This window comes from Balaenoptera musculus, chromosome 6, assembly GCF_009873245.2.
Source record: "Balaenoptera musculus isolate JJ_BM4_2016_0621 chromosome 6, mBalMus1.pri.v3, whole genome shotgun sequence".
NCBI classification, from domain to species: Eukaryota; Metazoa; Chordata; class Mammalia; order Artiodactyla; family Balaenopteridae; genus Balaenoptera; species Balaenoptera musculus.
In genome coordinates this window covers 108720012-108732490 of record NC_045790.1, presented here as the reverse complement: position 1 = coordinate 108732490, position 12479 = coordinate 108720012, and the positions used below count along the sequence as shown (strand labels likewise).

At 59.3% G+C, this 12479-nt stretch overlaps 2 protein-coding genes across 2 annotated transcripts; both read right to left on the bottom strand.

Moving 5' to 3' along the window:
- Positions 1–915: 915 nt before the first annotated feature.
- On the bottom strand, positions 916–4840 carry C6H9orf16 (chromosome 6 C9orf16 homolog). The gene is made up of 2 exons (XM_036856551.1): positions 4643–4840; positions 916–1794 (listed from the first exon to the last, which is right to left on the bottom strand). Exons 1-2 carry the CDS (start codon positions 4719–4721, stop codon positions 1622–1624), a joined length of 252 nt encoding a protein of 83 aa, XP_036712446.1. The 5' UTR covers positions 4722–4840; the 3' UTR covers positions 916–1621.
- Positions 4841–8302: 3462 nt separating this feature from the next.
- On the bottom strand, positions 8303–12353 carry LCN2 (lipocalin 2). Its single transcript, XM_036854092.1, has 7 exons — positions 12026–12353; positions 11352–11488; positions 10026–10105; positions 9709–9828; positions 9366–9467; positions 8591–8620; positions 8303–8485 (listed from the first exon to the last, which is right to left on the bottom strand). The coding sequence occupies exons 1-6, from the start codon at positions 12161–12163 to the stop codon at positions 8598–8600; spliced, it is 600 nt and encodes a 199-aa protein (XP_036709987.1). The 5' UTR covers positions 12164–12353; the 3' UTR covers positions 8303–8485; positions 8591–8597.
- Positions 12354–12479: the final 126 nt, after the last annotated feature.

Below are 12479 nucleotides of genomic sequence, written 5' to 3'. Positions count from 1 at the left end.
CCTCAGTTTCCCTCTTTTTATTTATTTATTTATTTTTATTTATTTTTGGCTGTGTTGGGTCTTTGTTGCTGTGCGCAGGCTTTCTCTAGTTGCGGTGAGCAGGGGTTACTCTTCGTTGCAGTGCGCGGGCTTCTCATCGTGGTGGCTTCTCTTGTGGAGCAGGGGCTCTAGGCACGCGGGCTTCAGTAGTTGTGGCATGCGGGCTCAGTAGTTGTGGCACGCGGGCTCAGTAGTTGTGGCTCATGGGCTCTAGAGCGCAAGCTCAGTAGTTGTGGCTCGTGGGCTTCGTTGCTTTGCAGCATGTGGGATCTTCCCGGACCAGGGCTTGAACCCCTGTCCCCTGCCTTGGCAGGCAGATTCTTAACCACTGTGCCACCAGGGAAGTCCAAGTTTCTCTCTTAATAATGTACCCAGGCTAGGAAAGTACTACCTTCAAGTAAGATCTCATTTAATCTTCACAATGTCCCTAGGAGGTAGGTCTTCTTGTTATCCCCAAAATATCCCCACATTATCCCAGATGAAGAAACTGAGGCCTAGCAAGGTCAAGTGCCTGCTGAAGGTCATATATCTGGTGAGTGGCCAGGATTTGACCCCGAGCCTGAACTCTGGACCCCTGTCCTGGCCTCTCCCAGCTGGACCCTACGGAAGTTGAAGTGCAGGAGCGGGGGCCCTCGCTGCTCAGGCCCTCTGGTTCCAAGTTCATGTTCATTAGCGGGGACCCCACCCTTCTTGTCAGGAGACCTTATAATAAATCATTAGTGAGTGGGGCCCAGGCTGAGCTGGCTCTTTAGTTCCACTTCCCCATTTGGAAAGACCCTTAGAGACAAGATAACCAGACCAGCCCTATTATTGGCCAGCTGGAGAGACTGAGGCCAAGAGAAAGAGGGTGAAACCCAAGGTTGCAAAGCATGTCTTTTTTTTTTTGCATTTTATTTTTTTTATACAGCAGGTTCTTATTAGTTATCTATTTTGTACATATTGCACAGCATGTCTTGGTGTTGGTTGTCTTAGTGAAAGGCCCTAGAACCCAGAGAAGCTGAGCACATCATACAGGGTCACACAGCATGGCTGATGCTGTCTCAGCTGCGCTGGGGAAGCAGCCGCTGGCCAGGAGCACACCCGGTGGGGAGGAAGCCCTGACCTCACCTGCACCTCTGTGTCCAGAAATACAAGAAGGCCAAGAAGCCCAGCCCCACCACCAGGCCTATGAGCCGGTGTGTGATCTATGCCTGGGACGCCTCCACTGCCCTGTTTACCTCTGGTGGCCACTGGGGTCCTCATCCCGCGATACAGAGGAGAGAGGAGGCGCAGTGGTGTTGGAGACCAGTTTAATGTGGACGCTCAAGGCCTGGGCAGCGTGGGGAGCGTCCAGGAGTTGGGCAGGCAGGCAAGGTGGGTAGGTCGCTGGCCCACACTGGCCAGCAGTGGGGAGGAAGCCCTGAGGAGGGGATGCCGGGAGGTGGGGCGGGCCTAGGTACGCCAAGGGAAGTACCAGAAGAGTGGCCTAGGCCAGCAGACACCACCCCACCCCCACCGGAAGATCTGTAGGCCAGCCCTTGAGAAGGTATCTAAGCCAGGTGGTGAGTGCTCAGGCCAGAGCCTGGCTGGGGGCTCCCAGAGCCTAGGGGCTGGCATCGCTGGGGGCCTCCCCGAGCTGCTGCTGGAACTCAAGGCGCGTCTGCCGGTTGGATTCAAGCAGCTCCTGGAGGCGGGCGTGGAGGTGGTCATTCTTCTCCTCCAGGTGGTCCAGACAGGAGTTGATCTGGTCCAACATGGAGTTGATGGCAGCATATTCTGGGAGGAAGGGGAAAGAGAGTCAAGGTCCCATATCTCCTCAGGGATCACAGGCACACCCCCCCCCCCCCCCCCCCCCCCCCGCCACTGTCCCCCAGCCTGCCTCTAAAGAGCTTTGGGCAAGTCCCTACTCCTTCCTGAGCCTCACTGTCACCAACTGGAAAATGGGTGGATATCAAAAGAGGAAAGGCTTTGGAGAAATACCTTAGTGTACCAGCTTTTTCTAGGGTTAGGTTGGTCACAGGGAGGTTAGCCAGACAGTGTCCTGCCTGGGAATTCCTGCCAGGTGCCAGGTCTCCTCTCTACTTCCTGCATCAGCTGCCTAGAGGCCAGAGCCCATGCTCCTGAGCCAGGCAATCAAGGCCTCTGTCCCCAGGCAGGCCCTACTCTCCAGCCCTTTCTGGCTCCCCCTGCCCTAGCTCCTAGCAGACTCCAAGGCCCTGCTCCCTTCTCTAGCCCCACCTCCCCTGCCTTTTCCTTTCCTCTCTCACACCTGCCTTTGCCCACCTCAGGCCCCTTGAACATGCTGTGGCCTCCGCCTGGAATGTGCTGTGTCCTCCTTCTGTCTTCCTTCCCTCCTCTCCTCCTGGATGAGCCCCACTCATCCTTCAAGTGCGAGCGTGGATGTTGCCACAGGGAGCCCTTCCATGCCCCAGCCTGATCGGGCCTCTATTCGTGATCCCCTTGCCCTCTCACACCTCCACGGCCCCCACCTCCGGCTCGGCTGCTGTGACTGTGTGCTAGTCTGTCTCCCCCACCAGACTATAGTGAGTGCTGTGTGAGAGGTGGAATGGTCTTGTGTTCACTGCTGTTTCCCCAGTGCCCTCAGTGTCACACAATAAGCATCTGTTGAATGAATGAATGGATGAATGAATGAAGCCTGACTTTCCAGGCTTTCTGCCTTTCCTCAACTGTCCCTGCCACCCAGAATGCCTCAGCCGCTCAAGGACCAGCTCCAAATGCCTCCTCTTCCAAGAATCCTTCCCTGGTCTCCACCAGAAACCATCACTCCCTCCTCCACAGACACTCCTGACCTGCCTCTCTCAGCCACACAATGTCCCCTAGGACTCAAGGTCTGGGCCTGTGCCCACTGCGGGACCCAGTTCTGAGCCAGCCCATGACTCAGATACACTCAGCTGTCAGCTTGGGACAAAGGGGAAGCGGCTGGCGGTGTATGGAAACAACCAGGGCTAGAGGAGAGTGTCTGGGATAAGGGTGCAAATGTGTCTGCATTCTGGGGGAAGGGTACCCATTGCCCAGAGTTGTCCTAACTCACAGAGAACAGAGTCCTGGAAAGCCTCTGCTGGATCCTGGAGTCCAACTCCCTTGTGGTACAAATGGGGAAACCGAGGCCCAAGAAGGAAGAGACCTGCCTAGGGTCCTCCAGCTGGTTGGTGGCAGAGCCAAGATTCAGACTTGGGGAGCAGGGGCACTTGGGTTTCAGTCCCAGCTCTGCCCCATCCCAGCAAGTTACTATGCCTTTCTGGAAAAAGGGAACAAGAACTGGGTTATTGTGAAGATTCAAATACATATATGAAGAACTCAGGGTCTGGCCCCAGCAAGCACTTAGTAGATGGTCGCGATTATCAACATTTCACATTCCGGTCAAGAGACACAAGTGGGGAGAAGGATGGGGGAGGCGGCTCTCTCTGCTACTGGGGCTAGGCTTTGTCTGCGTCAAGTGTCACGGGTACCTCCCGGTTCCAAGTCTTTGCCTTCCATCGGGGACACCCTCCTCCCCAATGCCCTAAGTCCTGTGAATCTGCCAACTTCCACTCAGTGTGACTCTTGGGAGTCCCTTCCAGATGCCCCCAGCACAGCTGCCAGCGTGATTACCACACCTGGCCGCTGTTCACCAGCAGTGCCCCAGGCAAACCGGGCAGTCCACCACTTACCCCACTTACTCTACCTCTTTATTAAATGCAGACCTTGAGTGATGAAGTGTTCTAAAACTATTGTAGTGATGGTTGCACAACTCTGTGAATATCCTAAAACCCACTGAATCGTACAGTTTAAATGGGTAAATTGTACAGTGTGTGAATTATAGCTCAATAAAGCTGTTACCCAAAACAAAACCAAAATCAGACTCCATACTTACCCCACATTTACTAAGTCCTGCCCTCTAAGTTAATAAACTAATCTTTATTACACTAAAGGGAATAATAACCACTTACAGAACACTTGCATGCTTGGAGCCTACTATTTTCCATTCACTTTCTCATTTAATCCTGATACATCTCAATGCGGGAGACACTAACCATTATTCTTATTTTACAGATGGGGAAACTGAGGCTCCAGAAGGGGAGAAGGGAGCTGATGGTTCTCTCTCCTTCCCCCCCTACCCCCACCCCCTGCAGTGCTGTGTAGGCAACAGGCTGCTTTGTAAGCAAGTCACATTCGCCAGGGCTCCAGGCCACACCAGCAAAGGTGCCTGGGGTTGCTGACTCAGCAGGGCGGCACGCCCACCCAGATAGCCCCTCCTGCCAAGCCAAGACGGTCCACTCCCGGCCCCGGCCCCTTAGGAGTCTCCAGCTCCACAGGGGCTGAAAGAAGTGTCTAGAGCAAATCCCAATCCCAAAGGGCGAGTGACCCTGAAGCGGCCTCAGTTTCCCCATCTGTAAAACGGGGCCTGTCGCCCACAGTTCTCGAAGGCTGCGGTTTCCAGGGGCCCGCTCGCAGGTGCTCGTCCCAAACCCCCGGAGGGCGCTTGCTGCTCCGGAACCACCCTGGGGCGGGGGAATGGGAGGGCTCTGCGGTTCCTTCCCGGTCCCTATCCCGGCCCCGACTCCCCTTCCCAGGAGGGCACCCCGGAGAAAGCAAAGTCGTTTCAGCAGCCCCCCTGGGTCACCTGCTTCCCCGAAGCCGTCGTCCTCGCCTTCCGCGCCCGCCTCCACCGAAATGCCCAGGTCCCCGTTGGGGCCCGACATTGCGGGCTCGGGCGCCGCAAGGGCAGAGCGACGACGGAACGCGGCGACGATCGCGCCGACAACCTGCACGGGGCGGAAGGGGGAGGCGGTGGATGGAACTCGGGGCCGGAAGGGCGGAACCCCGCGGAGGAACGCGCCCCGTAGGCTGGGACCCCGCCCCCAAGGCGGAGCCCGGCGGCCAGAGCTCCGCCCCGCCCCGCCTCCAGAACCCCTCCCCCGCCCCCTCCGCAAGACTCCGCCCCCACACTCGAGCCCCGCCCACACCCTGCCTCACAGTCGAGCTCCGCCCACTTCCGCCGGTCCCCGGGCCCGCCCCTCTCCCGGCGGCCGGGTTGGACCACCAAGGGATACCCCATGAGAATCTTAGGCGGCGGGGGCTCGGCCCTCAGGTCGAGCAACCCGGCACAAGGGCAGGGCAGCCTGGGACCCCCCCCACTCTGCCCCATCCTGCTGCTGGGGACCTGCGGGTAAGCTAGCCGGCGCCTCTGCATGGGCGAAATCTGAGACGAGTTGTTTCTAAGCCCCCCAATGTGTAGGGAGGATATCCGTTCACAGCCTACTTGAGAGTCACCGTCAGCAGAGTGCAGCTTGTGGCTGTCAGTCAAGGAAGGCTTCGGGATAGTCGGCCCAGCTGCCATCATACCCCACCCTTTTTACCAGCTGGGAAAGGGGGCCCTGCCCAAAGTTACCTAGCCGGAAAGTGTCGCTCCTGAGCTGGAACCAGAGGTGTGATCTTGGCCAGGGATACAGCTGAGTGAGGCCCATATCCACGGGAGAGGGGCTCACTTACTGGGACTCCTGTAGCTCTAGCTGCTAGGAGGCCACATGGCTGCTGCCGCCTGGTGCTGGTCTCACACTGGTAGTTCCTGAGAGCAGGCCATCCCTGGGTGGCGGTCAGACGGAGCTATGTTCCCCGATGATGACAATGGGAAGGGATCCTCTCTGTCCCAGGAGCTGCCTTACCGTTTCACTGAGGAACGTGAGCCACCACTGACATCTGGATAACGGCAGCCCCGCCTTCTCCTTGAAGCAGGTTGAGTGGAGGTGAGGCCCACGCTGAACCAGTGCAGGAAGAATTGCGGTGAAAACCCCTCACCCAGGTCAGCTGACCCTCCTTGACTATAATGGGTGGGTACCCTTCCTCCCATCCCCCTAGCTGCCCTCCTCCAGGCAGGCATCCACTTACTTCCCACCACCTGGGGCTACCACAATATTTCTATTAATTCTTCCCACTACCTGGAACTGGACACATTGGCCAAATAAAGTTGAAATTTTCTGCCAAAAAAAAAGGTACTAGGCCCATGGATGGAACAAGTGGCAGACAGCACCTGGGCCATTCCTGGAGAGGGATGAGTCTTTGGCTTCGGGAGGGTGATGGGAGTGCGCCTGGGGGTAGCCGGGTGCTCTGATGGGTGGACACGTGCATCAGGCATCCCCATGCAGGTTGCACGCATGAGCGCTTGCATCCAACTGCTATGTCTGTGTGGTGTGTATCTGTACGTGCCTCGGCATGTTTCTGAGAACCTGTATGTCTCTCTGAGGGTCTGTTGCCCGTCCCTGTGTGCCTGGGAGTCTTTGTGTTTCTCCCCTTGTCTGTGGGGTCCTGTGATCTCAGGTGTGATTTCATAACTGGGAGAAAACATGTGCCTGTGCTTTTCTTTGGGTGTCCTATGCTTGTAGGGATAAACGTGTTCGGATTGTGTCAGCATGTCCACATATGTGACCTGTGTTTCTGCCATGTCTCTGCGCACTTGTGTGCTACACAGACACAGGTGTTTCTGCTTCCATCAGAGGACACAGGGCTCTTCTGTCTTAGTTAGTGAAATGCCTGTGTCTCAGGGAGGGCCTCTCACTGATCAGCCAAAGGCGGGTGCCCAGCCCTCCTTCTTTCTCAGCCCTGCTCACACCTCTGCCAAGTGTTGACCCCGCTCAGCTCCTCTCTTTCCCAAGGAGACAATGCAGCCTCAGAGAGTACCCCCTCCCCGACCCCCCGGTGCCCGTCCCATTGTGGGGACCAGGCAGGGGAGTCACTTAGCTTGTCCTGTTGAAAGCCAGACTCCACGGAGAACTGGGCAGGGTCTGCAGGACGCTGCACAGCCCCCAGCAGGACCCCACCATAGCATTCAAGGAGTGGCCTTTCTCCTGGGCCTGAGCGTGTGCCTGGGGCCTGGGGCTAGCGGTGTGGGCAGAGGGAGGCAGGCGGGAGGAGAGGAGGGGAGAGCCCGGCCAAAGCCTCATCCCCCAAGTGGCTGAGTGAGGGTGGGAGGATGGAGAGCTGGGTGGCACGGGTGGTGAGGCCCCTGCCTGCCTGGCCCCTTCTCGACTCCCAGGAGCCAAAGCGAACCTGGACTCTGCCCACCCCACTCCTGTGGTCAAGGTCCATATAGCAGCCCACAGGACAAAACAGCCACTACCCCAGCCAGCCCTGATGGGGGCAGGGGGTGTGCTGTGGTGCTACCCTGCCTCTGGCGTCCCTGTTCACCTCTCACTCCTCATCTCACGAGCCCTGCCATCACTCCCTCTGCAAGCCCAGTGTGGAAGGCTGAATAACAGTCCCCAAAGAGATCTGGGTCCTAGTCCTTGGAACCAGTGAATGGTACCTTATTTGGGATAGGGGCCTTTGCAGACATGATTACATTGAGACTTTGAGATAGAGAGATTATCCAGGATTATCACAGCTCCAGTATCTCCCCTTCCCCCAGCCAAGGGTGAACGGGTAGGTGTGCAAGTTTGTGGGTGGAGAAGCCTGGGTTTCTTCAGAACCCCACCCTCTCTGACCTCTGACCTTGCAATGGAAGAAGAGGCCAGGGAGGGGGTTCCTGTGTGTGGTGCAGACAGGGAGGGGCTCCAGCTGCGGCCCGTGGGTGAACAAGGGCTTGTTGGGCCCAGCCAAGCGGTGGGTACAGGTCTGGAGCCCTCGAGTCTCCTGGAATCTGAACTCCTGGTAGCGTATTCCCCTCCCTGTCACCCCCGGCTCTGGCCCTGGTGGTCTGGAGGCCATCGTAGAGGCGAGGCGTGGGTGAGGACGAGATGCTGAATGGGGTCAGCGTGGACGCTGCCACCCACCAGTGGGAGCAAGAGAGTGAGCCCTGGGCCGACAGGGGGCTGGGCGGGGCGGTTGACATAGGGGCAGGGGACCACCCCTGGTGACCCTCAAGCTGGGCATGCCTCTGCCCCACCCACTGTGCACCCCTCCTGCCCTGGCTGCTGTCTTCCAGCATCCACAGGAGTCCTGGTGAGTTGGGGGTGACAGCACCTCAGCCCTCGCAGCCCCACCCAGCTCCCCGGCCCTGGCTGGGCCTCTGCTGTGGCGCCTACTGCAGGTGATGGAGTGTGGGAATGAGGTGTGGCCCCATCAGTGTTCCTGTTGGACCAGGCATCCCTCGAAGGCAGGGACGGGCCGGGGATGGGGTGGGGGTGGGTGGAGAGCTAGGAAGTGTCCAGCCAAAGCTGGCCGTGGGTTCTGTGGCCGCCATCACTTGCTGAGGACCACAGGGGGGTCCAGGAGTGATGCTAATGTGAGCCCACCCTTTGCCTGTCCTCCTCCCAGGCGGCCCAGGGGTCAAGGAGCACAGATTGGGGACTGGGGCATGTGTTTATTTAGCAGGCAAGGTGAGGCTCCGGAGAGCAGCTGGTGGGCAGTGCCATGAGAAGGGTCTCTGGACTCTCTCCTGTCACTGGTGTCTGGGCTGGTGGGGACAGCTGGGCACCAAGCCGGGCAAAGGCTGACAGGAGGGCGATGGGAGCAGAGAGACAGGAGGCACCTGAGAGGGAGACGGGGAAGTAGAGACAACAGCAGTCCTGGGCGGGGGGGGCAAAGGCAGGCCTGCACCCTGACTCCCATCAGCCCCCTCCCCAGCCATACTCACTGCACCCTCACTGGTCATCGATGCACTGGTCTGTGGGGGAGAGAGTCTGTCAGAATGGGCAGGTGTGTGTGTGTATGACCCCTGCCCACTGGGACCCCTGCACTGCCCCTGGGCACCCCAGGCCCCAGCCTGGCCCAGCAAAGGCATATCTGGGGGTTCCCTTCAGGGCTGGGGGGCTGGGGCAGGGGATTGGGAGAAGGGCCTGAGGACGAGCAGACCTGGGGGACTCCCGTTCTCCAGAGGAGGCAGGTGAGGCCCAGCCACACATCTGCTCGGGCACCCAGGCCTCCTGCCTGTTTACCTGCTGACCCTGGCAGCCCTTCAGCTTTGGGGAGCCAGTGGCTCCCTGAGTGGCCTAGCTGGAGCCCCCTGCCCAGTCCAGGCCACCTGAAGACAAGGGCACTTTGCAGGTCAGTGGCGAGCAGGCCTCAAGGCGAGGGGGAAAGTGGCCCCGGACAAGGGGTGTGAGGAGGAAGTGGTCCAGGATGGTAGGGCCTGGGGTGTAGGGGAAGTGGCCTGGGGCAGGGAAACTGGGGAAATTTGGACCCGGGCCTGAAATTCTCATCTGTCAGGGAGGAACACTTGGGGCCCAGATCCCTGGGTGCCCCACGGACCCTTGGGTGGGGCAGGGTCTTCCTGAACCCAAAGTGGTTCCCAGGGGCTCCAGTGACTGGAGTAGAGGACCGAGCCCCTCCTCCCCCCCTTTCCCTGGGGGGGCAGCATCAGGCCTGGATAGTCCCCACATCCCCCTTTCCTCTCCCCAGCTGGCCATTACCGATTGGGACAGGGAAGAGGATGTACTCATCGGTGAGGCCCAGGGATTTGGCGAAGTGGATGAAGTTCTCCTTTAGTTGAGGGGTCAGCTCCTTGGTCCTCCCTGTGGCCAGATGGCCAGTGAGTGGCCGGCAAGTACTCCATAAATATCGTTGAACGCGTGAACAAGGCCTCTGATCCCTTCCTCATGGAGGGTCTGCAGAAGGACCTCCCTCCCTGGCCGCCCACAGGGACTGGGAACTGACACTGGAGAGGATCTGGGGGGGGGGCTGGGGGGGGCCTCTCCCCTCTCCCCCGACAGTGTGACCAGGCGCCGGGTCCCCGAGGTGGTGGGGAAGACCCACCGTAAAGGGTGGTCTTGAAGTACTCCTGGTTCTTGTAAACCTTCTTGAAGTACACTATGGCAAACTGGTTGTAGTCGGTAGTCGCCACTCGCACGGTATAGCTCTGCACCCCGGGGAAGCCTGTGGGGAGGACGGCGAGGGGTCAGCCTGCCCAGGCTGGGAGGAGGGAGCCGTTCCTTTCTCCCCGGCCCATCTGCAGGGGCTTCTCCCACAGAACAGCATCTGTGTGGAGGGGCAGGGAGGTCTGCACCCCTTCCTGGAGGACCCTGCCCCTCCCCAGAAGCCCAACCCCAGGGCCCACCTCATTCAGGACTCACCCTTAATATTGCCCAGGGTGAACTGGCCGGGCTGGGAACTTGGGACAAAAGTTCTGATCCAGTGGTCACAGCGCTCATCCCTGTGGGAGGGAGAGACGGATGAGTGAGACCGGAGGGGACACAGGCTTGGACTCCTTGGGCTGGATGAGGTGGGGGCCAGGGCTGTAGCTGGAGGGGGTGGGATTCTGGTGCCCCTGGCCTGGCCCAGCCCAAGACAGTCCAACCCCACCACAGCAGGCGGTCCCTACCCCACCCAGCTGAGATGGGCCTGGGTCTTCCCCTCTGAGCCTACCCCTGTCTGTCCCTGCCTGGTCTGCCCTGGGACATCTGACCCTGCTCAGACCCTCCCTCCAGCACCCACTGTCCTTTCCTCTTCAGGGCTGTCTCCCCTCGGTGGCCTTCCCTACACACTGTCCCCCTACCCCCAACCCCAACCCCAGGCATTTAGCCCCTGCTCCTATCTACCCTCTGCTGCTTCCCTGTCTGTAGCCTCTCCTGGGGGATTCACCCTCCAAGCTTCCAGTCTGCTCCCTGCCAAGGACTCCTCTAGCTCCTGGGCCAACCCTGACCTGAGTCCCACCCTGTCTCCTGGTATTCCAGAGCTGATCTCCCCAAACCCATCCTTCTTCTGCTTCTTGCTCCACAGATGCTCCAGCCTCAATCCCCCTGGGTGCCAGAGCCAGAAACTCACAGGGGCTGGGCGATCCTTGGCACTCTACCATTTCTCTCTCCACCACCCCCAGAGGGACCCTGTTCAGACCCACTCCTCACCAGATCGCTTCTGTGCTGGTGCCTGAGGCCCCTGGCAGTGTGAGGGCTGCCCCCCTGCCAAGCCACTCATCAGCTGCTGCTCAGGGCAGCTGTACGATGGCTGCTTCCTGAAGGAGTGTTTCTCTCTGACTCAAGAGTCACCAGCCCCTGCCGTGGATGCCTCATGACGCCTTCTGAGGCAGGGTGGCTCGTTCAGGGCCCAGTTCCAGAGGCTACCTCCCTGTAAGCCCTTGATGAAACCCTGGGTGGGGGGGGGTTCCAGGCTGGATTCAGGGACCCTCCTCCCCATCCAGGACACCCCTGCTCTCTCTGTCTTGTTTTCTGATGACTGTGTCCATCCCCAGCACTCTCTGTGTGTCTGCTCTGAAGTGACCAATAAATGCTGATGTAATGAAGGAAGAAATGAACAAGTATCTGAATCCAGTGCTGAGCAGAGGGATAGTGGCTGTCTGTCACCTTCGGTCAGCCCTTGACTGTGACATCAGTCTGCTGCTAGACCCTCAAGCAACCCCTCAGGTCCCCCCCCACTTTCCCCAAGGAGGTGGCAGCTCTCACCTGAGCAGGGTGGAGGTGACATTGTAGCTGCGATCTTCTTTCAGCTCGTAGGTGGTGGCATACATCTTAAACTGGCCTTGTTCTTCCTTCTTAAGTGCATTCCCTGCCAAGCCTACGATGTACCACTTCCCCTGGAACTACAGGGGGCTGTAATAGGCAGAGCCCACAAACGACCCTAGGGCCCCCCCGCCCCCACTGCTCTGTCCCTGCAGGCCCTGAACCAGGAGCCCCTGTAACTAAGCAGCAGAGCCTGGGACTGGGCATTCAGTTCCTTCACTGATGAAGCCAGTGGGAGCTGGAGGCAGCCAGGCCAGGAGGGAGCCCTGAGGATGGCAGGGAGGGGGCGACCCTGGGCAGGGTGGCCAGCTGGCCTCCCTGTGCCTCAGTTTCCTCCTCATGCAGAGGGACTGAAGATGTTCCCACCACGCATGGACTACAGCAATCATGGGAGAGAGACTGGACCTGGGAAGGTCTGCCCAGGTGATCCTCTTGCCAGCAAGGTCGGGGTCGGTGTGGGACAATGGAGCGTGGCTTCCATCGGGGGACCCAGGGCAGGCTATGCTGAAGCCTGGGCGTCCTGCCTTTACATGTTTGCTAGGACCCTTCACCTCCCTTCCCCTCTGCTCGCACTCTTCCCTGGGCACCCCCTGCAGCTCTCCCTCCAGGGCCCTTACCTGGTCAGCCTGGAAGTTGGGCTGCAGCGGGACCCTGAACAGAGGTGGGGCCGGGATCAGGTTGGGGGTGGAATCCTGGGCTTGGGTGTGCAGGGCCCCCAGCAGGCTGAGGCCCAGCCACAGGAGACCTAGGGGCATGGTTTCAGGGCTGAAGAGGCTGGTGCTCCCTACAGCAGCTGAAGGAGGAGGTGAGTGCGGAGGCTGCCTAGGCAACCCTATTTATGGTCCACGTGACTCATGGCCCATCCCAGGGCGGAGTGATTCATATTTTGCCAAATCCAGGAAGGGTGAGGCAATTGCCAGCACTCCTGCTGAAACACCTGGCAAGGTTTCTGCCCCTTTTCCCGCTGGTCAGGATTGTGCAAGACCGGGGCAGAATGCCCCTGGCAGAAGACCAGGGGCAGAAGGTGGGAAGGGGACATTGCCCAGAGCTCTGCACGTCTGGCAGGCACAA